Source organism: Pleurodeles waltl, chromosome 3_1, assembly GCF_031143425.1.
Source record: "Pleurodeles waltl isolate 20211129_DDA chromosome 3_1, aPleWal1.hap1.20221129, whole genome shotgun sequence".
NCBI lineage: Eukaryota > Metazoa > Chordata > Amphibia > Caudata > Salamandridae > Pleurodeles > Pleurodeles waltl.
In genome coordinates this window covers 1,549,070,118-1,549,095,799 of record NC_090440.1, presented here as the reverse complement: position 1 = coordinate 1,549,095,799, position 25,682 = coordinate 1,549,070,118, and the positions used below count along the sequence as shown (strand labels likewise).

General features: G+C 41.1%; 1 protein-coding gene across 2 annotated transcripts in view; it reads left to right on the top strand.

Moving 5' to 3' along the window:
* Positions 1–25,682, top strand: part of TANC1 (tetratricopeptide repeat, ankyrin repeat and coiled-coil containing 1) — a 736,024-nt gene that overhangs the window by 113,536 nt on the left and 596,806 nt on the right. The window contains exon 2 of one of the 2 annotated variants that reach the window (XM_069225129.1): positions 16,340–16,411. The exons of the other annotated variant lie outside the window; for it this stretch is intronic. Coding sequence (XP_069081230.1) covers positions 16,351–16,411 — 61 coding nt within the window. The 5' untranslated portion in view covers positions 16,340–16,350. The remainder of the gene's footprint in view (positions 1–16,339; positions 16,412–25,682) is intronic. 2 annotated transcript variants of the gene reach the window in all.

The window sequence follows — 25,682 nt, the reverse complement described above, 5'->3', positions numbered from 1 at the left end:
TTAAGGGCCAGATGTAGGAAGCCGTTTGCATGGTGCAAACGGCGAAAATCGCAGTTTGCGCCATGCAAACAGCCTTCTGCGATGCACATTCACAATTTGCGAGTCGGTACCGACTCGCAAATTGTGAATGCGACTCGCAAATAGGAAGGGGTGTTCCCTTCCTATTTGCGACTCGCATCGCAATGCAGAATTGCTTTGTGACCGCAAATGTGGTCGCAAAGCAATTCGCAGTTACCACCAGTGTCACACTGGTGGTAACTCATTCGCAAAAGGGAAGGGGTCCCCATGGGACCCCTTCCCCTTTGTGAATGTGGGCAAAAAGGTTTTTCAGAGCAGGCAGTGGTCCAATGGACCACTGCCTACACTGAAAAAACTAAACCAAATGGTTTCGTTATTTTTTTTATTTTGCAACTCGCTTTCCTTTAAGGAAAACGGGCTGCAAAATAAAAAAAAAAAACTGCTTTATTGAAAAAGCAGTCACAGACATGGAGGTCTGCTGACTTCAGCAGGCCACCACCATCCCTGTGAGTGCAGGGACTCGCTATGGGGGTCGCAAAATGCGACCCACCTCATTAATATTTATGAGGTGGGTCTTTGCGACCCCATAGAGAGTCGCAGACGGTGTCTGAGACACCGTTCTGCATCCGAATGTGCGATTCGGAAATTGCGAGTAGCACCGACTCGCAATTTCCGAATCGCAAATTCGGACCTTGCTACATCTGGCCCTAAGTCTCTTCACACCCATGGACACTTTAAGAGATTAGTTTGCACATATTCTTTTCTCTCTGCAGGAATTGGGCATGCCACAGACTTGCAGGATGATTACTTTAATTTACAGTTATGAGAGTCCACAACAAATTTTTGTACTTTGTTGCTAGAGCTGCAGGTTCATAACCAGTTCAAGGTGTATCCCTTTGTCCTGCACCCTATACCATGTACGTTTACAAAGTTTATGTCAGCAGTGGTTGTAACTCATGTAAGAAGCAAGACCTTAACATCTACCTATATCTTGAAATTGGATTTCCATGTGTCCTTGCCTCATGATTCAGAGCTCTAGCTGGAACAGTAGTGTCTGCAGTTCACTATGATCCTGGACTGATACAAATTCTTTCATAATTTATCTCCGTAGCCACCAGTTGATAGGTTGTTACTCAACAAGATATTGTGAAAGGTTTTCACCTTTCCAAGTGAGGGTTTTGGCTTCACAGGACATGTCCCCATTTACATCCAGGCTATTTTCCCTGCTTGAGCATTTCCACGAGCATTAGGACTCTTGGCTTTGTGTGTGAAGGTAGGTAAACATTACACACGTCTTCGAATCAGGAAAGACACTCACAATGTAATGTTTCCTTTTTATTTGGATAGCCTTCACGAACTGGACCATTGGGCCTCAAAAGAGGCCTCAATACCAGACAGCAACTTTCTTCCCCAGGAACCAGAGTTTTTCATCATGTCCATATTCTCAGGCATGGTTGTACCCAAGCTTCACAGTCTGTAGTTGTAGATAGCTGTTTACATTCATGCAGTTGAATTGAAGGTGTTGTGCTTGCTTTTTCTGTTTTTGGAAAGAAGTTAAGTTATCCATGAAAAATATGGCGATTAAATGTATAAACAAAAGGTTAGCGATATGTTCCCTGCCCTTGTGCACACCAGAAAATGAGAAGAGATTTCCTAAGCATGTGTATATGCTTAAGTTTGAATTATTTAGTGCAACTGTATTAAAAGCAGGCGTTTGTGGAATACACATAAAATAAGATACACTTGAAAAAAATAAATAAAGGTCAGTCAGGACTAACCACAGTACATAATCTAAAGACTGCTTAGTTACTGCAACATACTGTATGCACAAATGCAGAGTTTCTTCTAGAGTTACCAACGAAGTATAAACTATTGCTAGAAGCCAATAATATACCTTTCATAATACAGGTTCTTCAAAGTTTCTTTCCTGGTGTTTCTAAAATTAAATAGAACATATTCAGTTTGTTTTTTTACTGTGGTACTTTATTTTGTGTTAGGATTTCCACCAGAATATCTGCTGTAATGATCTAAGTTCATAGTGATTATTGATTAAAATTTGAATGATTAAATTAGTTCCTTAAATTAATCTTTAAAAAAATCTATTAATGCAGAACAACCACAGATTAGCTGCATCATATTCATTCACCTATCCCTTACAATCTACATTCCAGCAAAGTTATTAGTTTTTTTTATGTCGCAGCCTACCAGACAGCACAGCTGACTGTTATGCGAAAGACATATTGGGGAGTTTCAGAAGTTGACCTGGGAATGCATTCTGCCCGTCACTTGCGATTGGCCTTGTGGTTTGTAACTCATGTTTTTTTGATTACCATTTGCTGGCTTTATTTACTTTAGACTGACCAAGTTCGGGTCTTCCTTCCCCCCAACAATACCAAAGCCATGTTCACTGTATTCTTCCACAAACTCATTTTCTGTCAACAGATCTTTAAATCTTGTTATCTTTTCATGCTTGCTGCACAGTCAAAGACCGAGGTCAAATGTCAGGCGCTGTCATATCCTTCTGAGTGCTCCCTTTTTATAAACAGGCCTGTAAATCTTGTTTTTATCTTATCACATTTGTTGTGCATTCAAAGAGTGAGGTCAAATGTCAGGTGCTTTCTTCCAAGGGGCTTGTTAGGATTCGCCAGCATCAAAGTAAAATGGAATATATGCAGCATTTTTTTCTCTTTTTTTATCTCACAAACTTGAGCGCCTTACATGGGCACCGGTTGCATTGCACAAGGAGACACTCGCATTTAGGCACAAGGAGATTAAGTGATTGGCCCAGAATCACGGAATGTTGAGCTGCCGCCAAGACTTGAACTTGCTTCCCCACTTCCAAATTCCGGAGTTCTGAATATAGCACCTCATTCTCTCCTCATTCACGTTTACAACTATGTCTATTATAAAACAACAGGGCATTCATGTAACCCGATGATGTCCACTTCATTACAAAACATATAGTCCCTCAGTACGATGAAGCTTGTGGTGAGCAAGGAAATGGATATGTACTGTACACATCAGGGGTCCTTATGCATTAAATATTTCTGTTACAATGAGTGGTAGGTTTTATATGCCAACATTGCCTTTTAAATTTGGTTCAACCTTTTTTACTATCACAAAACTAGATGGAGTGCATGCATCGCCTCTTCCCTATGTATGTGTTTGATTTTGAACTTCGACCTGCGGTGACTCCTGGGTGCAGTTGAAGGAGGCAGCGCTCAGACCCTCATGGTTTGTGTGCAGACAGACTTATTCTGCAGCTACGCACCCAACCCCTCTGGCACATACCGGTGCCTGTGGCTCTCTTTCTCCAATCGCATGCTCACATGTGGGGCAATTGATGATCTAATTACGGAATTACAGTGCTATTGGAAAATGCCCTTTTCTGAAGTTCCACGTGAGAGACGTAGGAAACTAGGACGTTTTCTTGACATAAAGTACTGTACTAACAAATGTTCTTGACTTAAAGTACTGTACTAACATTGAATTGGACACTTTACAATGGGTGCAGTTGAAGGAGGCAGTGCTTAGACCCTCATGGTTTGTGTGCAGACAGACTTATTCTGCAGCTATGCACCCTACTCCGTGGCACATACCGGTGCCTGTGGCTCGCTTTCTCCAATCGCATGCTCACATGTGGGGCAATTGATGATCTAAGTACGGAATTACAGTGCTATTGGAAAATGCCCTTTTCTGAAGTTCCACGTGAGAGACGTAGTAAACTAGGACGTTTTCGTGACATAAAGTACTGTACTAACATTGAATTGGACGCTTTACAAGGACGAATTGCAATATTTAATTAAAACTACCAGGAAACTGTGAACGTACAGAAATAGCTGCCTTGCATCAGAGGATGGAGAACGTCCACGGTCTGGTCTGAACAGTCAATCCAGTGTTCCATCAGTTCACCTATCCACACACCCATCCATCCATCAACTGTTCAACCACCATAAATTCAGGCATCATCCGTTTATCCATCATCTGTTCATCCGCCATCCATTCATCTACCCATCCAATCCAGGGCTGGTTCTAGGGCGTTGCGACCGGTGCAACTGCACTAGGTGCAGACTTTGGGTTGGGGGCGCAGTGTTCTCAAGTATATTATTGTATTGTATTGTAATAGTATTTCTATAGCGCTTACAACCCCTGACGAGGCATTGAAGTGCTTTTCGGAGAGTAGCACGCTATTCCAGAACCCAAAAGAAATTAGTGGTGGACTAGTATAGGTAAATATGAGTACGGTTTTAATATTATTATGAATTAATTTGAGCCGCAGATATGAGAGTTTGTTAGTTGGATTGACTAGAATAATGGAGGAGGGAAGAATCCAGAACTGTTAATTGGGAGGGATGGAGGAGGGAAGAGTCTGTGGAAAGGGTTAGGGAGATCATAGTAGCAGGAGGGGTTTTGGATGAGTTAAAGGTGAGATAAACGAGGGAGAATTAGTAGGGTTGTTTGGGAGATCATGGTAGTAAACAGAGGTTTGGGTGAGTTAGATGTGGAGGAGAAGGGAACAGCTTAGGCAGGGTTATTTAGGAGATGAAAGTAGTAGAATGGATTTGGGATGAGTCAGAGTGGGAATGGAGGATAGATTGATAGAGACATGACATATGGTGATGAATAGACAAAGTAAAGCTTACAAGAGAGTAAAAATGTAATATTTTTATTTATAATTTTATATGTATATATACACACATTTTTATCATAATTTTTATTTAATTTATTTATTTTTTATTATTATTATCCCTATGTTTATTATTTTTATTTTAGATTTATTTATAATTTGAATTTTATTTATAGGTTTTATTTGTATTTATTTTTTTCCTCTAGTACAGTAGGACTAGAGTAATAAATAAACAGATATGTGAGTACATAGTAAGGGAATATGGGCCTGATTCTAACTTTGGAGGACGGTGTTAAACCGTCCCAAAAGTGGCGGATATACCACCTACCGTATTACGAGTCCATTATATCCTATGGAACTCGTAATACGGTAGGTGGTATATCCGCCACTTTTGGGACGGTTTAACACCGTCCTCCAAAGTTAGAATCAGGCCCTATATGTCCAAGGAATATAGCAATGGGTACAATATGAGAAGAAAAGTAGTATTGTATAAACGCAGACTTTCAAGATTTGTAATATTTGAAGTTAATTAGTGAGTGTACTTTTCTAACATTTATTTATCTTTACTCATTTTTTGAATAGCCAAATACCTATGATAATAAACATTTGATCAGTGTGATATAATATGAGAGCAGGGATTTATAAGTATCTAATATAACAACTTATCTAGGAGCTATGCAATGACCTATGAACATGTAAAGCATATAATAACATATAAACACATATATATACACATACATGAATACACACACATACATATACATCTTTAAACTGTGAGTAAATGTACATTAGTTAAACAGGTTTAAAGAGTATGTGTGTAGTTTGTTATGACATAGTAGCAATACATATTTTCTAAAGAAACTATATATACATCTTGAATATACACATAATTAGATAAAAAATATTTACCAACACAGGCATATGCAGTCCATGGCTGTTTGAATATGGTGGTTTTGAAGGAAAGAGCCAACTCTTGAGTAGTCTTCTGAAGACGAGATAGTTTTTTGTGGATCTTATAGTTGGGGGCAATGAATTCCATAGTTTGGCTGCTTGAACGGAGAAGGATGTACCACCTATAGTCTTTCTTGTATTGTGGTGTTCTAAGGCGGGGTACCAATCTTGAGTGGAGGTTTCTTTGTTGAATGTATTTGGTTATTTCGTTTCTGATAAAAAGCGGTCCTGTTCCATGTATAGCTTTGTGGGTGATACAAAGCAGCTTGAAGGTGCATCTTCTGGCAACGGGTAACCAGTGTAGTGCTCTCAAGGCAGGGGAGATGTGAGCTTGTGGCTTTACATGTAATAGTGGCCTGGCTGCAGAGTTCTGAATACGTTGTAGTTTTTTATAATAGATAGAGATGACCCATGGTAGAGGCCATTGGCATAATCCAGTTTGGATAGTACAAGCAAGATAGTAGCCTGCACCTTGTGTGGAAATCCGAGGTGGGGAAAGATGCGTGATAGAGTCTTCAAGGTGATGAAGCATGTTCGTGCTAATTTGTCCACTTGGGCATTCATTGTTAACTTGGAGTCCATGGTGATTCCAAGGTTTTTAACTTCCTTGGATAATTGAGGAGGTGGTCTGAGATTCGTCAGGCCAGACGCACAGTGGATCACAATTTTTCCAATCACCACATATGAGTATTTCTGTTTTGGAGGCATTTAGTTTAAGATTGTTCCAAGCCATCCACTGATCAACGGCTCTGAGGCAACTGAAGATTAATGAGTTTTCAATGTTTTTGGGGCATTCTAATTTAAGTAGTATTTGTGTGTCATCTGCATAGTTGTAGCATGTGAGATAAAAATAATTGATCAGTTCTGGTAATGATATCATGTAGATGTTGAAAAGCAGAGTGAGATGATTGATCCTTGGGGGACTCCTGCTTTTGTGAGGTAGGGTTTAGGTGAGAATTGGGAAGAATAGATTATTTTAGTTCTTTTTTGAAGGTAGGATGTAATCCAGTCAAGAGCAGTCCCTTCTATGCCGGCTTCGTGGAGTCTTTGAATTAGGGTGTCATGGTCAACCGTATCAAAGGCAGTCAAGAGGTGCTAGAGAAATAGTGCAGCAACTCCATTGCGGTCAACTGTGTTTTTACGATCATCCCAGATTGCTATGAATCCCTATTCAGTGCCTCTTCCTGGGCAGAATCCAGTTTGGTATTCTGAAAGTATAGAATTATCTTCAGTGAAGTGTGACATCTGGGTGAATGCTGCTCTTTCTATCAGTTTGCACAGGAAAGGCCCATTTGTAATTGGTCTGTAGTTGTTGGGGTCTTGTGGATCTAGGTTCGTTTTCTTTAATAATGATCATATGTATGCCTTTGCCAGGTCTACAGGAAAGGCTCCTGTAGTTAAAGAGTTGTTGATGATTCTTCTTACATGTGTGGCAGCAGAAGTAGATAAAATAATGTTCTTGAAGATGTGTGGTGGGCAAGGGTTAGAAGGGCAACCGTAAGGTCTGCTTGCTTTGACCAAATCCATAAATTCACCTTGTGATATTTGTTTGAAGGACTGTAGGGGCTGGGTTGGTTTATTCTTAGAGGGTATTTTAGGAAAGAGGTTGGTGCTGATGGTTTTCTTCAGTTTTAAGTAGGAGTCCAATGTGTCTGCCTTGGATGTGTAATGAGTTGCCAGTTTGTTTGTGAAATCTCGAGTAGTGGGATGACTTCCTTCTATGCATGTAGGTTTTTGAAATTCATTGAGCATTTTATAAAATTCTTTGGTTGCAGATTTTGCATTTTGAAATCTGTCTGAGTAGTACCATTTTTTTCAGCTTTTTGATTGATGATTTGTATATTCTGTTACGTTTGTGTAGCTGCAGTTTGTCTTGAATGTTGTGTGTTTTGAGCCAGGTCTGCTGCAACTTTCTGATTTGTTGCTTTATCTTTTTAAGTTCTGTGTTTCTCAAAGTTGTTGGGTTTCTTTTGTCCTGTTTAGTTTTTCTGAGTGGTATCAGGATATCATAAAGTTTTGGAACAGAATTAAGTCTAACTAGATCTATGTTGGCTGTTAGTTGTGTTCCTAAGTCATCAAAATTAAGTTTGCTCCAAGGTCGATAGGTGCATGTATGTAAGTAGTTGTGGGGTGGGTTGATTTGTGGAGTTTTATGTCAGAAAGTTATCAGATGGTGGTCTGACCATGTGATTGGCGTGATGCTATGAACGGTAACTAGTTCAAGCTAAGTAAATGACATCTAGGGTGTGTCCAGTGATGTGTGTAGGATTGTGTACAATCTGATGTAGGTTCAATGCGACTAGGCCAGTGGTGATAGCTTTTGGATGGGGCATATTGGGTTTGTCAAACCAAATGTTTAGGTCCCACAAAAACCCTCCTTGTATTAAAGGATGGGCCCCATCGGGATAGCGATAAGCATCATTGGTCCAGGCTTGTATAGTCAACCCGCTCGTGTGGCCACCGGGTGGATAACCTATCCCTGCTCCGCGTCCCAGAAGAGTCTCTGGACCACTGATGCTTATCGCTATCCCGATGGGGCCCATCCTTTAATACAAGGAGGGTTTTTGTGGTACGAAGAAATCCCGTAATGGGTTATAACATGTGGATTAGTTTACTATACAAGCCTGGACCACTGATGCTTATCGCTATCCCGATGGGGCCCATCCTTTAATACAAGGAGGGTTTTTGTGGTACGAAGAAATCCCGTATTGGGTTATAACATGTGGATTAGTTGACTATACAAGCCTGGACCACTGATGCTTATTGCTATCCCGATGGGGCCCATCCTTTAATACAAGGAGGGTTTTTGTGGTACGAAGAAATCCCGTATTGGGTTATAACATGTGGATTAGGTACGTTTTTTGGTCCTGACGAATCACACTGATCTTAACAGACATTTTGTTTGCGAGAAACATGTTGAGCCCGATGATAGAAGTATAGTTAGTTCTGTACTCTAACTCTCCACATTCCCCCAATTCAGGGACTGACAGTTTTTTTGTTTCTGAGGGTGGACTAGACATTACTTCTAATCCTTACCCACACTCTGTTTTTAATCATGACAGGGGTCTGGGTTGATTAAATACGATATTTCCAGACCTCTAGCCATTTTATTTTCACATACCCATATACCAATCCCACATACTAGCACTCAGCTACCGGCATTCTTTACACTCAAAAGATCTCTGGCAAAGAGCCCCCACGAGGGGCCCGTCAGGCATTGCAGTGCCGGCCTGACGAGGAGCAAAAGCCCGATGATGAAGCATGTCACCATTTGGTGAGTGAGGGCTCTTGTTCTAATAAGAGCAGACTCATAGACTCTATTACTTACTGTATACATTTGTACTAGTCTATTGGCTGGAACTGTGTACTTTTGGTTTTTTGATGCCTGGTATATAGTCATACAAACATGGCTTACAGTGAAAAATAATACATTTAATATGACACAGATAACGCTAGCTACGACATAGTGGCTTTTTTACTTCGTTTTTTTTAAATTTTTTGGGCTTAACATTGGCAAAGCCAAAAAGTAGAGCTATTTGGCTTTATCAGGCTTTTTCAGCCATGCTGCACAGTAGCCTGCAGCTGTACTGCATGGCTAAAAAAAACATTGACAAAGTTACTAGATCTTGCATAGGCAAGACCGATTGGTTTTGCCAATGCTTGTTTCACAAATTGCTCGCAAGGGTACATAATGCAGTCCAAATTCCATAAATATATGTATATCAGGTATGGTAGTTTTGTCTTTTCACCCCAAATTTTGTTAACATTGAAGTATTTCACAAAATGTCCTTTGTTTGCCCCATTAATTGCTAAGGACCTGTCATCCGAACGTACTAATTATGGTTCATCTTGATGGGGAAATGAAAACCTGATGCCCATCTCATTTTCCCTGCTCAACAAATTGCAGAGCATGTGCAATATCCTATGATATATGACTGTATAGAACATTAAGGAATGTTAGCAAAACGTTTAGAAATTTGAAATTGGAAGCTAAAAGTTAAGTTGGTATCCACAGCTTGATTAATTAGAACAGTGCAAGTACAGCAAACACAATATATTATGCGTTGGAAATGGCCCTTTTTGCAGGGTTATCCCCAAACATTTTGCCTCTGATCTCCTGTTTTGGACTGTATGCTGCATTTAGTTTTTGCTAGTCTTAGGACTCTAGGTACTTTACCACTGCTGACCAGTGCTAAAGTGCACGTGCTCCCTGTCTAAATTGTATTGGTGGTCGGTTTATCTATGATTGGCATATTTGATTTACTATTATATCCCTGGTAAAGTGCACTATGTGTGCCCAGGGCCTGTAAATCAAATGCCTAATTGCACTGCAGCACTTTTGTGCCATCCACATGAGTAGCCCTGTTAACATGTCTCAGACTTGCCACTGCAGTGTCTGTGTGTGCAGTTTTAAACTGCCATTTTGACCTGGCAAGTGCACCCACTTGCCAGGCCCAAACTTTCCCTCTTACTACATGTAGGTCACCCCTAAAGCAGGCCCAAGGCAGCCCCATGTGCAGGGTTCAGTGTATTTAAAAGGTAGGACATGTCCTGATAGTAAAAAACAAAATAAGCAGCGTTTCACTGTCGCATGGACTATCTCTCCTATAGGTTAACAAGGGGATTGCCTTCAAATATCTTTTAAGTGTCATTTCCCATTGGGAGCAAATAGAGATGCTGAGTTTGGGACCTCTGAACTCACAATGTAAAAATACAGCTTTTAGTGAGGGTGGCTTTTGAATTGTAAGTTTTAAAATGCCACTTTTCGAAAGTGCAAATTATTATTTTTTGCGTAACCATTCTGTGCCTCTGCGTGTCTGTGGAATACACAACTGTGTCAGGGTGACAGTTGTGCTGTTCCTGAATTCACTCTAGAGAGTCACATAAAGGGAGCTGAGGTGTGCCTTGCATTTCCTGAAGGGTCTTCCTGAGCTAGAGTGGTGGGAGGAGCCAACACTTGCACCTGAATAGGGCTATGCCTGTCCTCACACAAAATGTTCTCCAAGGGCAGGGAAAGGCAGGGTCTTGTCTACTACAAAGACTTCTCTTTGACATTTGCCTACTTCAGAGACAGAAATGGGTATAAGTACTGGCCCTCGGACACAACATAGTTAGAACACTTCGGGTCTGAGGACGGTCTCACAGAAAGCATAGCTTGATGCTGTAGTAGGGACTGCCACTCTGCCTGCTGCTTTGGTGTGCTGGCCTGCTGCTTTGTTGTGCTGGCAAGCTGCTTTGTTGTGCTGGCAAGCTGCTTTCTGCTTCTGTCCTGGGAGTGAAAGGACTGGGCTTGGCTTTCTATGTCCTGCTTTCCAAGGTTCTTCAAGGTCTTAAACTGAGCTTCCCTCCTGTTAAGAAGTCTCAGGGACATCAAAGACTTCATCTGCCAGTGCCTAGGCTATTCTGCTGAGGGGCCTGACTTGCCAAGTGGTGGCAATTACAGTCCCTGGGTCCTTGGAAGTGTAAGCTAGTGACTTGAAGGAGAAAATCCACGCACCAATGGGATGCGGCTGAAAAATCGACGCAACACCTGTGGAATGGATGCAGCGCCTGTCTCACAGTTGAAGAATCGACACAGCACCAGTCTTGTGACTGCAGAATTGATGCAATGCCTGTTACACTGCAGCTCCATCCACAAAGTGCGTCAGGATTTTTCATGCATTGCCCCCAGGGCGTCAGCTTCTCATTGACTCTGCAAGGAACCGAGGCTGCATATGCAGAAATCAACGCATCACCTTTCCTGCAAGGAAAGAATTGACACGTCATCTCCCCTGCCAGTAAGGAACCTATGCATCGCCTCCCCTGTGAGAAAAGAAACTGTGCATTACCTCCACTGCCAGTAAGGAACTGACGCATCACTTTGCTTTTTTTGGCACCTCACCTCCCCTGCGGCCCGCATCAGCTTTGGTTTTGACATACTTTGTGCTAAAAAGATATAACCATTGATTCCTATGGACTATGACTCATTTAAACATTTAGAAAGACATATCTTTACTTGTGTATTTTGGATTTTTGTTGTTTTGATCTTGTTTTATTCAGATAAATATTGGCTAGTTTTCTAAACTGGTGCGGAGTACTTTTGTGGTGTTTTCACTGTGTTACTATGTGGGTGTACAAATACTTTGCACATTGCCTTTGAGATAAGCCTAACTGCTTGGAGGAAGTTACCAAGGGGGTGAGCAGGGGTTATCTTAGCTGTGTGACTCCCTTACCCTGACTAGAATGAGGTTCCGTACTTGGACAGAGGGCCAGCCGCTGCCAGCTAGAGACCCCATTTCTAACAGTATGCATGAAGGGTGGCCTCAATTGAAGCGCTAACAAAAAAAAGAGGGTGCATGAGGAGCAAAAAAGAGCAAGTGGTGTGCTAGAATTTAGCATATCACTTGGTCTTTTAGAATTCAAAATGTACAAAGGCTCCAAAAGCCCCATTAATAATTGTTTGTGAATGAAACAAAATATCTTTTCATTTGTATATCTGTTTGATGTGTACTTGCATCTGAATTTTTGTGATTGGTTTTACGTTCAAATTGTAGATATTGCTTATGCCGGGGTCTCTAGCTTCCAGCGATGATTCATTGAGGGGGATGAGGGGGAGCACCAAAGTCAAAACGTTTAGAACTGTTGCTCTAGATGATTGTCATGGCATTTAGAAAGCTTCCATCATTTTTATTTTGCATTTATAAAATAAAATGTCAAATTACATATTCCTAATGATATAGCTTTTTATTTTACTGGCTGTCTCTTATTTTGTTATTAAATGTTTCCGTCTGACCCTTACATTCAGGTAGGAAACCCACAACAAGTAATTATTGCTTAACAATATTGTAGATCATTTTAATTTATCATTATCACTTTTCAAAAATCGTAGGGAACAGATCATATTATACTTTGTGTCCAGGTTAACATGTTGTTCGTTAAAATTGCTGTAGTGTTAGTGCTATCGACACCTAGTTTTATAAAGGGAGCATCTATTACACATAAATCACAGCCATCAGTCATTTTATTTTCTGTTCATTTTTTACAAGGTTTATTTGGCAGCACATTCCAATTGGTCATAACTGCTTTTATTTCTGCATGTGCTCACGATAGGAAATCTGCCTTTTTTGTGCACTTCCCTTTTACCTCCTAGTACTAAAGTGCCTGTGCTTACATTTTAAACACAGTTGAATTGGCATGTTCCTAATTGGTATACTTAACTTGCATATAAGCTACTCTAGTATATATGGTACAAGATGTACTCGGGGCTTGGAAGTTAAATTCCACTAGTGGCCTGCAGCATCTATTTTGCCATCTACTACACTGGCAGTACAGACATGGTTTCAGGCCTACTAGCGTACCTTGACTGTAACAGTGTAAACGCTGCAGCTCAACCTGTCAAAATAAATCCTTTTTACATACAAAAACTTTCCTTTTAATTTTCTATAAGTCACCGCTGTGTAAGCCTTGTAGTCCATTAAGTCGGTTGTACGATTTTTTTTTCACTTTGTCAAGCTTAGCTGCTTTATGTAGAAAATCAGAGTGCAGATTAAAATCCTAATACTGCATCTCTGGAATTGGACTAGCTAGAAAGTAATTAAACAACAATTTAGTCATTAATATCTAGTTCAGTAGCAAATTTAGATTTTTAATAAATATTAAAGAAAAGTAACTTTCAGAAAGTCTCCTTTTCCCTGCCTGAAGTTCCCAAAGCTAATCTCTCTGGAGCTACACAGAAGGTCACTGTAATTGACATATCGACCAGAGTGGGCCGGTTGAGTCTTTTGAGCTCAGCAGAAGATAGAGGGATATGACCATCCTTTTTGATATTACAGTGACAAATGCTGCTGTAGTGTCCAATTCTGCTTGACTTGATCAGCTGGGTTTACATATGACACAGGGGTGTACTTGATGGTAGAAAACAAAACGTCATGACAGTTCTTTTGAATCCATTGTCTGGTTGCTGGAAACCCCTCATTTTGTTCTACAATATTTCTGTCTTTGGGTTTATTGGCAATAGAGTGCTGCTTCAAACTGGAGTTTTGTGTTAGGCTTGGAAGAATACTTGGATTTCCATAGTACACTCCCTACACCCCCCAGCCCTCAGAGCCTAAATATTGTGTGGCCACAGACTTGCACCATCTTGGAAATGCCTAAAGTGGGTAGGGCTGGCCCTGGGAACTTTTACTCCATTGATTAGGGCGTGCCCAGGAGTTATTCCCACCCACTAGTTCCAGGCATAAATGTGGCATCTCCAGGCACCCTCTTCAGAACCCTTCTAGACCAGAGGAAGAAAAGAAGAGGACTGGAGCAGCTTTCTGGTACCTGAGAGCAGCCCTGAAGTACTGGACCTGCTGTCTCTTATATTCATGACAAGGAAGTGGACTACAAGGGTCTTAAGGCTAACCTGTTCATGCTACAGGGATACAGCAAGCTGCAAGAGGCCTTTCTGGCAACTGCCCAGCTGAGCGGTGACTACTGAGCTTGGACTGGACCCTGCTATTGGCCTCTCCCTGACACATTTTGAGTCTCTAAGTCCCTCCTATAAGTTCTTGGGAGTTTTAGAAGTGTACTCTTGTATGAATTGGGACTTTAATGGACTACGTCAGAAGGTAAAGTCTTTGACCAGGGTGAACCTGGTTGGTGTATCCGACCCGTGTTGCATCATGGTGAACCTTAAATTGTGCCTTGGTCCCACTCTAGTGTGACTAGTGACTATCATTGGCGCTTTGTGCTTTTTTGTGCTACTTCTTAAAGATTTTAAAATTCATATCTTCAGGACCCCTTATCAGATTTTTGTCATTATGATGTCATTTTGTTTATTGAATTTGACTCCTTTTCCAATTTGGAATTTATATTCTGAATTTTGCCTTTTTTTTACTGTCTTGATACTGCATGCATGCTTTACACATTGACTTAAGTATGCCTGTCTGCTGTGTACCATAGCTATCAAGAGCTTGAGCTCAGGTTAATTGTTTTGTTTTGAGGGTTCAAACTGTCAAGGATTGTTATTGTTCCTTAACCCCTTGGTCGCCAAGGATGCAATGGTTATGTCTTGTGGCGTGGCACTGAGTTGCCACAGATGTAACCATTACGTCCTGGGTCCAGCCCTCGGGGGAAGCGCTAGCGCAAACCCATTGTTGATGCCATTTTCAGGGTAAAACCCACAAGCCTTCTTCTGCAGTCCTTTTTTCCTATTTTTTTTTAACTACATTTTTGCTGTATTTTGGCAAACTCTGGGAACCTCTAGAATCCCTTGGATGTTGGGAACAAAGGATGCAAATTTGGCGTGGGCAGCTTATGTGGACAAAAAGTTATGAGGGCTTAAGCGCAAACTGCCCCAAATAGCAAAAAAAAGCCTGGCACCTGAGGGGGAAAAGGCCTGGCAGCAAAGGGTTAGGGAGGTAGGTTAGGGAACCACCACAAACAATAATCCAATTTCTTACACTCACTTTCTGGAAACTTATTTTTTGCTCATCATGAGTTAACCTGCAGTTGGTGTAGGAATGTTTGCCTCTTTTTTTTTAAGCATTCCATTGAGATGATTTACTGAGGAAAAAAAAGTCTGCACACTCCCTGGGAATCAGTCTGATAATCTGAAGCAGTTTTTGTTTTAGTATTTTGCAGCTTAACAGGGGCTAATGAGTGGAAAATTAACTTTCTAATGAGCCGTTTAATTTGCCACAGACTATCTTCCATGGCTTTGGGAATTTGCTTACAAGAAATACCGAAGTAAAGCTACATAACTATATCACAGTCTGCAAGGGAAATCATGATTTTAATTTTAATCTCTAACCCTATTTAGAGTCAATACACTGTTATCATGTAGTAAAATAGAAGGCCATCCCTTTTAGCTGGACTTTCACTTCCAATCCAATTTAGGACTAGTAGTTTTAGAATGCAAAATTATGTGCATGAATAAGCTGGGCTCACTAAACATGTCACAAATCTTGGAAAAAAATATTCTCACCAATCCTTGCCTGATGTGGACCCAAGGCTTCTACATGTGTTCACGGTAGCTGGTCACCTATTATCACTCTTAATTGGGTGTTCGGTCACATCAGTAGCCGGTGTAGTTCTATAGTGATGCACGTTCCCATTTCACGCCTGCATTTCAGCACATTTCTTACCATTTAGATTGACAGTCCAAAGGCTTGCTTGGTTATCTTCAACGACGCTGTAGGTTTGGTTTGTTTTAAGTTGCCCATCCAGTTTATCTTTTTGAACACCTTTCTTTACTCGGGCACACATTGATTCTAGCTTATACCTCTCACTTCGAAAGTGCATACCTCTACGAAGAGTTCTGAAATCCATAGCTATTGTCTTGTAATGACCAGATTTCTAAAGATTGTTAATGACCTACTTTGCACAAATGTTTCTATGTTTTAGGGAGGGGGGCGAAATTCAAATGATATTAGAGAGTAATGTGTAGCCCTTAATCTGCACTAGGTGTACCCCATAAATCATTACACTAGCCTACTATATGTTATGATGCCGTACTTTTCTTTTATTTGAACATCTTAATCTTGCACTTGATTCAGCAGCCCATTTTTGATAACTCGTGATTTTATTTGCAACTTTACATTAGTCTTCTTTTAAATACATAAGCTTTCGGCTTGGAGCAATTGTTTAATGGATCGCAACCTGAAATTCCTGCTTCCTCAAGCTCATTGCAAATATTTCAGTTACTGTGAGTCATTTTTTATGTTTATTTTCACAAAGCAATTTCACAAAGTAGGCTCACTGAAAGTCTTTGTTTATCTCCAGGAAAGGACAAAATGTTAAAGGCAGTTTTGAAGAAGAGCCGGGAAGGTGGAAAGTCAATCAAGAAAGACTCAAGTATGTTTCCTAATAAATATTTGAACTTAAATTTAAGGTGCCTCTTTGCTGCTAAAAGTCATAGCATGAAAGTGAAATAGTTATTACTTGCTTTCCTGTTTTAGTAGCACTTTTGCATCACCTTATTTTTTCGATCTTAAGACATTTACACGCATATTCACCCAAAATACCACTATGCCATTTGCCAGTGTTTCTTAAACTTGATACGGTTTTCCTTTGCCTGCGCCTACACGTGTTTTTGTGTGTATGTTTGTTTCTGTTTAAGTTGGTTTGCCCTCTAAGAAACACATTTTTGATTTTTTTTTTATCAATGTGGATAATTTTTGATGAATTTGTATCACACTTTTCAAATAATTGTCTAGCCACCTAAGATTTATCCTGGAAAGCTTTGTGCTGGTAGGTCTAAAGGTTATGGGAATTGTAGGGGTCCTAAAAGTTGGATTCCCCAATAAGGAAAATTAGAAGCATTAGCAATGCAGTAGGTCTCACATTTGCTTGAGTTAAAGCTGTTGGCATTGTAAATTCATAATTGGAGTTTTCTTGCTATATATATTGGTCAGCGCTGCCTCATAATCTCATATTTTCCTGCCATATAATTCTAGTGGCCCTGCATATAACTGAAGCATTTCCATTTACCTTCTTCCTACATCTGCAGCACAAAAATGAAAATGTTGCCATTTAGCATCCTATTTTAGATATGCCATGCTAATTCCAATAGAATACCACTTTCACCACCCCACCATCAGAGTTGCTGGCTGGCTGTCACAAGTCCCCAAAAAGACACAAGAGAGCCACAGAGGAGAAATAAACAGAAGGGTTACCCAAACACATCAAGAGTGTTCAAACAGTCCTAGTGTAATAAGTGTGTTAAATTGGCCAGGATTATGGTCATAATTAAATTAAGGAGAGATTATTATAACATATACAATTATCATATAAACCTTTATCAGAAATAAACTTTTGGCATTAGACTGTAATGCTCAACACAGCCCATAGACAGCACTATAACAAAAATATAATTAGTAAGAATCATAGTAATCTAACCATATTGTTAGCCCCTAGATAACCCCATTAAAAGAACAGGAGAAAGTAATGCAGCGTAACCATATACTTAGACCCTGAAGGCTATTTTTAAGGCTAGCACGCTTACTGCAGTGATATTAAGCAGTGAAAGAAAGCTGCTGTTTTAGGCCTCTTGTGCACCGGCCTGCCCCATGTGCTGTACACTATGACTGCCTACGACCCTGTACTGAATGCCCCTGACCCTGTTTAGCGCTTCTGAGCTTGGGCGCATTCAGGACTCCACGGGTCATTGAGCTCAGCCTCAGCGAAATTCCACTGAGATTTTATTCAACTCCACGGAATTCCGCAAAGTGGAATTCCGTAACCTCCACCCAGGCCTAAAGGCCTTTAAAACCAAACTTCTCCCAGCTGTAAAACAAAAGTTCTAGCCATGAGAAAGCTTAAGGCACTGATTGATAGGAGTAGTTATTATTTTGGGGTCCCCACTAACCTAGTGTGGGGACTCGGAGATAATGTAGACAGAGCGTTTTGAAGGTGGTCCCATTGTCCTAGGACCACCACGTGCTGAGTTATGAGCAAAACATTTTGTAAAAGTAAAGCCCTGTAAAGCATTATGGGGCGAGTTTATGTGAATATTATAGTATGTTAACTGCAATGCTCAGACCAGCCCTTAGAGGACACCACAATAAAAATAGCATTTGGAAGAAACATGCTCATGTAACTATACAGGTCAGCCCTTGGAGAGCACAACCACGTAAAAAACGAAAGGGAGAAAGTAATGTAGTGTACCATATATCTAGAGGGCATAGTGCATTACACATTTTCAAGGTTAACAGGACTGATGCAATGATATTAAAAACCAGACCCATAAAACATAACTTCTCCCAGCTGCAAAACCAAATTTCCAGCCACAAGAGAGGTTAAAAAGATAACGAATGGTGGTAGGGGTTATTATTTTGGAGTCCCCACTAACACAGTGTGGGGACCCGGAGGGAATAGCCACACAAAAAAAAAAAATGGCAATAAATAATGCAGTGTAACCATATATTTAGCCCGTAGAGGACATAGTGCATTGCATATTTTCAGGGGTAGCAGGCCTATAGAAATGATATTCCAAAAAGGCCTTTAGAACACAAACTATTCCCAGCTGTAAAACAAAAGTTCCAGCCATGAGAGAACTTAAACAGACACTGGATGGTAGGAGGGATTATTATTTTGTGGCCCCACTAACCTTGTTTGGGGACCCAAAACTGATGTAGGCTGAAAGAGCACACAGTTGTGAATGTTTTGGTGGTGGTCCCATTGTCCTAGGACCACCACAGACTGAGTTATGAGCAAAGATGTTTTGTAAAAGTAATGCCCTGTATAGCATTATGGGTTGAGTTTCCTGAGTGCTGTGAATATTGTAGTATCGGCTCTCCTGCTGTGCTGGGAGAGCACTTTTGCTTTGAGGATTTCTGTTTTGTTGTAAAGCATGTACCAATTGTAAGTGTCTTAAGGGGAGAGCCACAAGAAATGACTCTGATTAGGTAACTGAGGACAATGGGACCAGCGCGCCAATACCGCCAATCAAATTCATGCCATTGTGCCTGTTTGCGATGTGAGCGCCGTGGAGCACATCGGGAAGAGACAAAAAAAAAATAGCCCTCACTGAATTATATCAGCAATCGTGCAATATTCCATGTAACAGGGGAAGTCTGCAGGGCTTGACAAAAGCAGCCTAAAGGCGGTACAAACATAAACATTTACCAAAGACATTAAGGGATTTTTGAAAGGCAAGCCCACGAACGAGAAAAAGTGATGGGCATGACATGGGTGTGGTTTAAAGCCCACAATGCTTACAACAGGTCAAAATGCTTCCACACTCGACCTAATTATGGCCGCCTCCCTTCCCTGCTCGAATATTAAAAAGCTCTACAGGAGCCAGCCATCTCCTAAATTAAAATAAACAAAAATAAATACAAGCAGGGCCCAGCTTTGCATTGTAGGATGAAAACTATAGCTCTGAGGGGGTGTGCCCTCCACTGCCTTTGACTACACCCTTCTTGTATGGGCTTGGCTGAAGATTGGTAGATTGGATGCAGGTCGATGACCACTCACTGTGCCAAGTGTCTGCCAGTCACGAACACTGTCACTTCCTTAAAAGGAAGTTAGAGTTGTTCACTTAGGTCACAAAATAATTTGTGTTATAAAAAAAAAACAGCCATTCCCTTCAAATTCTATTGTGCAAAAGACAGAGGTGAAGATGTAAAACCTAATAAAAGCACTGACTAGTTATTACAAGCTACACAGCTGTACTTCCATAATGCACTGCTCATTGTCGCACAATTTAAATAAGACTCCCTTCCCAGTGTAAACTTTTCTACCTCAACACAGTTTGAAGATAGTTAAACTTGGACGAAGAGTTCCTGGTGAAAAAAAAAAAAACCTCAATTATTTTTTTTGTTTTGCATTTTTTATTCAAGTTTACAAAGGGTGGGGGGCTGGGGCTACAATAATAGGGTACAGCAGGCAAAGCGATGCTCCAGAACTGGCTGATCATAGGCGACAGAACCTGCAAGAGCCCACAAGATACATAAACAGTTCAAGGTACAACGTGTAGGTCCAGGCCTGCCACAGCTGAGAATGGGTGGGCAAATTGGGGGAGGGGGATGGGACCGAGGATGCAGGGAAGGGGGAGACAGAAAGTGGCAAGGAGGAAAAGAAGAAGGGAAGGGAAAGGGAAAAAGTAAAGGGGGAGGGAAAGGAAAGAGAGGGAAAAGGAGAAAGGAAAAGGAAGGGCGAGAATGGTAAAGTAAAGACCAGAGAAAGGATATGCTGGGGAGGTAGTGTGGGACCAAACCGTGGGAAGTGAGCAGGCAGAGGCGCAAGCTAAGAATATAGATAAATTGCGGGTAAGCGTAAAAGTAGATATTGATGCTGGTGCAGGAACACAGGCTGCCCAGATCAGGGGTAAAAAGAAGAGGTCCAGAGTGCAGCACTGAGGCCCAAGCGTCTGCCTTGCTGGCAGCACAAGGGAAGTCAGCCCACTCAGCCACTAACCCCTTGAAGGAAAGGTGCCCAAGTTCGACTCAATTAAGACTTAAAGATGTTCCCTGATTTCTAGTAAGCTATGTCCTATATATGTTTCATTGGATTCCAAAGTGGCTGAAGGTAAAACTAATGAAGGGGGTTAAACTAGCACAAAATCTAATTCCATTGTTTTACTTCTGAGAATGGTACTTTAAAGTAGATCTTACGAAGGCATTTTGGTGCACAATAATTTAAAAGGGAAATCTGACCCTCTCAAGCTGATACTGTCTGTAACGTTTGATACTTTCACCTGTGAGATTCTAAACTAATCATGGTAAGCCATATTTAAAATGAATAACCACACAATACAGATACTGAGATTTGGTAGTGTCCATGTTCGCTTCTGTAATAATGTACTTTGCGTCTTCAGTGAAAATCATCTTCAAAGTCCACATAAAGAAAGAAATGATGGAATGTAACCACTCAAGCCATTTCACCTCTACATGCAAAAGAACAGCTGTGAGGAGAATATTTATTCTAGAGAAGATGGTCATGTTTACGAGACTTGTTCAAAGAAAGATGTTTTCAAGATGATAGTAACGTGCATTTCCAATTTTGATAATAGGAGTGCGTAATTAGGATGGCAGAACAACAAGTGTAGGAGACTGTCTATCCACACAGTTAGTACCTGCGGGCCTAACTCCTGTCTAGTTCAAAGTGCCTCACACAAACCTCCAGACCCATCAGGGTAAAAGGTGATTAAGTAACTTCAACATGACACTCCGAATCCCCAGGGAAGCTGTGGAAACAGATGATACCCCTTTGATGTTGTTCATGCATGCAGAGGCAATACAAAAAACATGTGAGATAAGTTTTCAATGCATTTACTGAAACAATCGCAATCTGGCATATAAAAATGAGCTGTGATAATTAGGCAGGTGAAACAAAGTAAGGTAATCAGCATTATGAACATGATAAATAATATAAAAAATCCAACCATGATGTTTGTGGTTCTAGATGTACTAGAGGTTCCTATGTCTATGCTGAGAGCTTAGTGGGTGTACCCTTCTGCCTGGTCCGATCTAAGGGATTAGCCCTAGCCCCATACCTAGAAATACTGTCAGGAATCAGCCTGTGATGTAGATGGCAGTCCCCATGAGAGGCTGGTCGATCAGCACCAGCCAAGCTGCATGTTGTACAGGATATTCATGGCTGGAATGCCCTCTGTCCTATCTGGGTCAGTGCACAGTTTATATAATAAATCATACCACGTTGGAAGTACAGTTCCGATGCAATGCTGTGTCTCGGTGATAGAAGCTGACTCCTGATGGGACAACGCAAACTAGCATATTGTGTACTGAGTTCCTTAGCCTTTGACAGAAAGTACTGATTATATGTTGTGAAAAGGCTAACTAAATGAACAGCTTTGTGTTTGCTTTCCTAGATAAAAACAAGCTGAAAGAAGTATGTAAAAGTAATCGCCAAAAGCAGCCTCACTAAAATGAATGAAAATGTGAATAAAACGTGAACAGTGAAACTAAGCTAAAACGGCGATGACCAACCTGGGTCATAGAGGTCCTCACGACAACAGGCATTGTTTGACCTGCTTGTGCACTGTATCAAAGTTGCTGCCCATCAGAAGGTCATTATCTCTTAAACTCCATTTATATAACCACTGATATGGGGTTAACCTTGCAGCTTTTGACACAGCTAAAGCTTTTTCTAGAGTTAATTAAGCTTACTTATGACCTACAAATAAACCCTTCATTACAGGAGTTTATTTGTATAAGTTAATATGTGACTTTATGCTTCCCCTACATATATGTTGTTCGTTAATGGGACAATAGGGTTAGGTTGGAGAGGAAAATAAAACTCTTCTAGTTTGCGAAATATGAAAGAAAATTATGCTGCAAGCTAACGATGCACGCACATACACACCAAGAGCATTTGCATTCTCTGTTCAAAAAGAAGCTGGTGCAAGCATTTGGTAGCCTTTGTAGGTAGCAAACAAATGAGGATAAAACTGAAGTTACGGCTCCAAACACACAATGTAGCTTAAGAAGCAAGTCAAACATTTATGGAATCTGATTACCTCAAGGCGAATAAATATACGTTGATGCCCACACAAATGGAAATAATAGGGTGATGCCTTTGAAATTGAGTTTAAACCAACTAAGATTTGGCTGTACAAAAGGGTAGCACTGGGACCGCCTTGTTCCTTTTCTACAGTCTGTCCTTGTGAGAAAGTGGGGATGATGGTATTTTACATTTTCTACTTGTTTTCATATAATGCCATAGGGGGGAAGAGGGCACTTTTAAACCTTCTTTTAATAAAGGTGGTTGTTGTTAAACTTTTATTTGCCCAATTCATTGCCTGAATAATCTTGTAAAATTTTTGTTCAGTTTTGCGTGGGCTGTAATGACTTCAAGATTGGTGATAAGTTGTGCAGCACTGGCAAATAAACAAATATCTACACTATTTCCTTGTCTGCGAAGCATTCAGTTAACTGAACCCTGCTGAGCCCCAACATTATTTACATCTGTTCCCCTTAATCCTTCTTGTGTGCTCGATATTCAGTGAACATTGAATATTACGTGCATTTCACACAGTTCCTTTGTGGACGTAGTTCTCTTTTGAGGTGTAGATGATTCTGCTTATGCAACTTGGGAGTACCCATCACTCCTTCAAACTCCAGAGATTTACTTTGTGCCTAGAAGCCTAAGCGGCCTCTCAAAAGCATGAGAATACATCCAAATCGGACTGTATTACATCTTACAGGATGTTTAACCTAAAAGATGGTGGTATCACTAGGGATTTCACACTTTTTAAATAAAAGATGTAAAAATGCCCAATAAGTATTGGTCTTCCCTGAGGCATGCCACCTGTGGAAAAAAAAAATCCCTTGAATCAGTAGTTAGCATTTTCACAATGTGTACCATAGCATATGATTTGCATGACTGATCAGTTATTATAAGACATGTTAGGTGGGGAGAGGTGGTACGTGGGTGTGCTTTAAGACAACTCAGATAAGTGGAATATACGATGATATGGAAGGTCAAACTGATAATATGATATAGTTATGTTATGCAGATTTGCAGATCGCACTATCACCCGGTACGGTATCCTGGTGTTGGGTGTGAGTCTAGCCACATCTAGAGCCTAATGAGACTAGTTGAAGAGCCAGGTATTCAGCTTCCTATGGAATTCAAGCAGTGAGGAGGCTCTTGTGTGTAGGGCAGGTTGTTCCACACTTTAGGAGGGTTTTAGGAGAAGGTCCAACCCTCGGATCTGGTTTTCCATATACATGAAATTTGTTCAAGCAGGAGTCCAGACAAGAGGAGGTATCTGGAAGTTTTGGGACAGCAGATGTGATTGGCTTAGCATACCTTAGCAATGTTACATTGGGCCTTTAAAGTGTGGGTGAGGAGTTTATATTGTGTTTATCTGTGAATGGGGAGCCAGTGGAGTTCCCTTAGGTATGGTGTGATGTGAGTGCAGCGTGGGAGATTGTAGGTGATTCTGGCTGCCGAATTCTGAATGGTCTACAGCCATCTGGTGAGTTTTTTTTGTTGATCCTGGCATACAGGGTGTTCCCGTAGTATAGCTTGCTTGTGATCAGGGCGTGCATGACACTTCCTTGGTGCTGATTGGGGGCCATTGGAAAATCCTCCTCAGCATCTTCAGGATATGGAAGCATGAGATAGTGATGGCATTGACTTGTGCGGTCATGTTGAGTTTACTGTTGATGATGATCCCTAGGTTCTTGGTGTGTGTTGGTCTTAGCCGTTGGCCCACCAGGGGTGTTCCACAGTAATGTGCTCTTTTTAAAGATTGAGATTTCGGTCTTGTCAATGTTCAGCTTTAGATAGTTGGTCTTCATCTATTGCGCGATTTCAATCATGCAGGCATTGAACTTCATCTGGGTACTGGATTTCTTGCCTGTGAGGGAGAGAATGAGTTGGGTGTTGTTAGCATAGGAGAGGATGTTGATGTGAGAGTGGATGATGCTGGCTAGAGGGATCATGTAAGGTTTGAAAAGGGTTAGGTTTTGGGAGGATCCTTGCGGAACTCTGAACTCCGCAGATGAGTTTGTGGGCGTCTGATTGTACAATGCTGTCTGGGTCCTTCTAGTCCGGAAACAGCAGATTCATTTGAGTACATGTCCTTGGATTCCAATGTCGTATAGATTTTGGATGAGGATGGGGTGGGAGACTGTGTCAAATGCTGCAGAGAGGTCCAGGAGTAAGAGGGCGTGTTTGTCTCCTCTGTCCAGACTCATGCAGATGTCATCCGTGGTGGCGATTAGGGCAGGTTGTGTGCTGTGGTTGTATATGAAACCAGCTTGAGTAGTGTTGAGTTGGTGGTTGTTGAGGTATTCGTTGAGGTGTCAATGATTTTCTGTAAGACTTCGGCACAGCATGGTAGCAGGGAGATAAGTCTGTAGTTTGCGAGTGTTAAAGGAACCACAGTGGGTTCTTCAGCAATGGGATGGCAGTTGTGTGTTTCTAAGCATCTGGAAAAGTCACTGAGGAGGTGGAGGCATTTAGAATCGGTGTGAGCATGGTGCTGATGGGTTGCAATCCTCTGAAGTAGGTGTGGTGGAGGCAGTGGTCCAATGGTGCCCCTGAGTGGATGGACATCATGGGGTCAGTGGTTTCTTCTGGGGTGTCAAGGGTGATGTGGTTTGCACTGGTTCTTTGAATAAAATCGGAAGGTATTTGTGAGGTTGGGTCGGTTGTGGGCTAAAGTTGCCGTAAATGCAGTTAAATTTGTTGCTGGAGAATTGAGAGGGATTGTTGCTGAGGTCTTCATGGTTGTGATCAGGTTTAAGGCTGCCCATGGTGAGGTGACATTTTTCACAATGGTGGAGATTTCTTTGCTTCTCTCTGTGCTTGTATCGATGCGGTCCGCCAGATTTGGGCATTTGGTGGTCCGGAACATTTGGTGGTAGTGTTTTAGGGCAGATTTGTATATGGCTCCTGTCTGCATTGTTCTGGCTCATTGTCTATTTGCACCCCAGTTGTTTGCAGGGGCGTTTCATCAGTCTGAGTTTTATTTTATTTATATATATATATCTATGAAACAGAATTAGATGCTTTTCAAAACCCATAGAGAAATGAATGTTTTGAAAATAAGTAACGCCTGTATATCGATTAATATTTCCAATCTTAACTAGTATTAAATATTCTTCCCTCGATGGTAACTATACTTGGCCTCTTACAGTTGTATTATTTT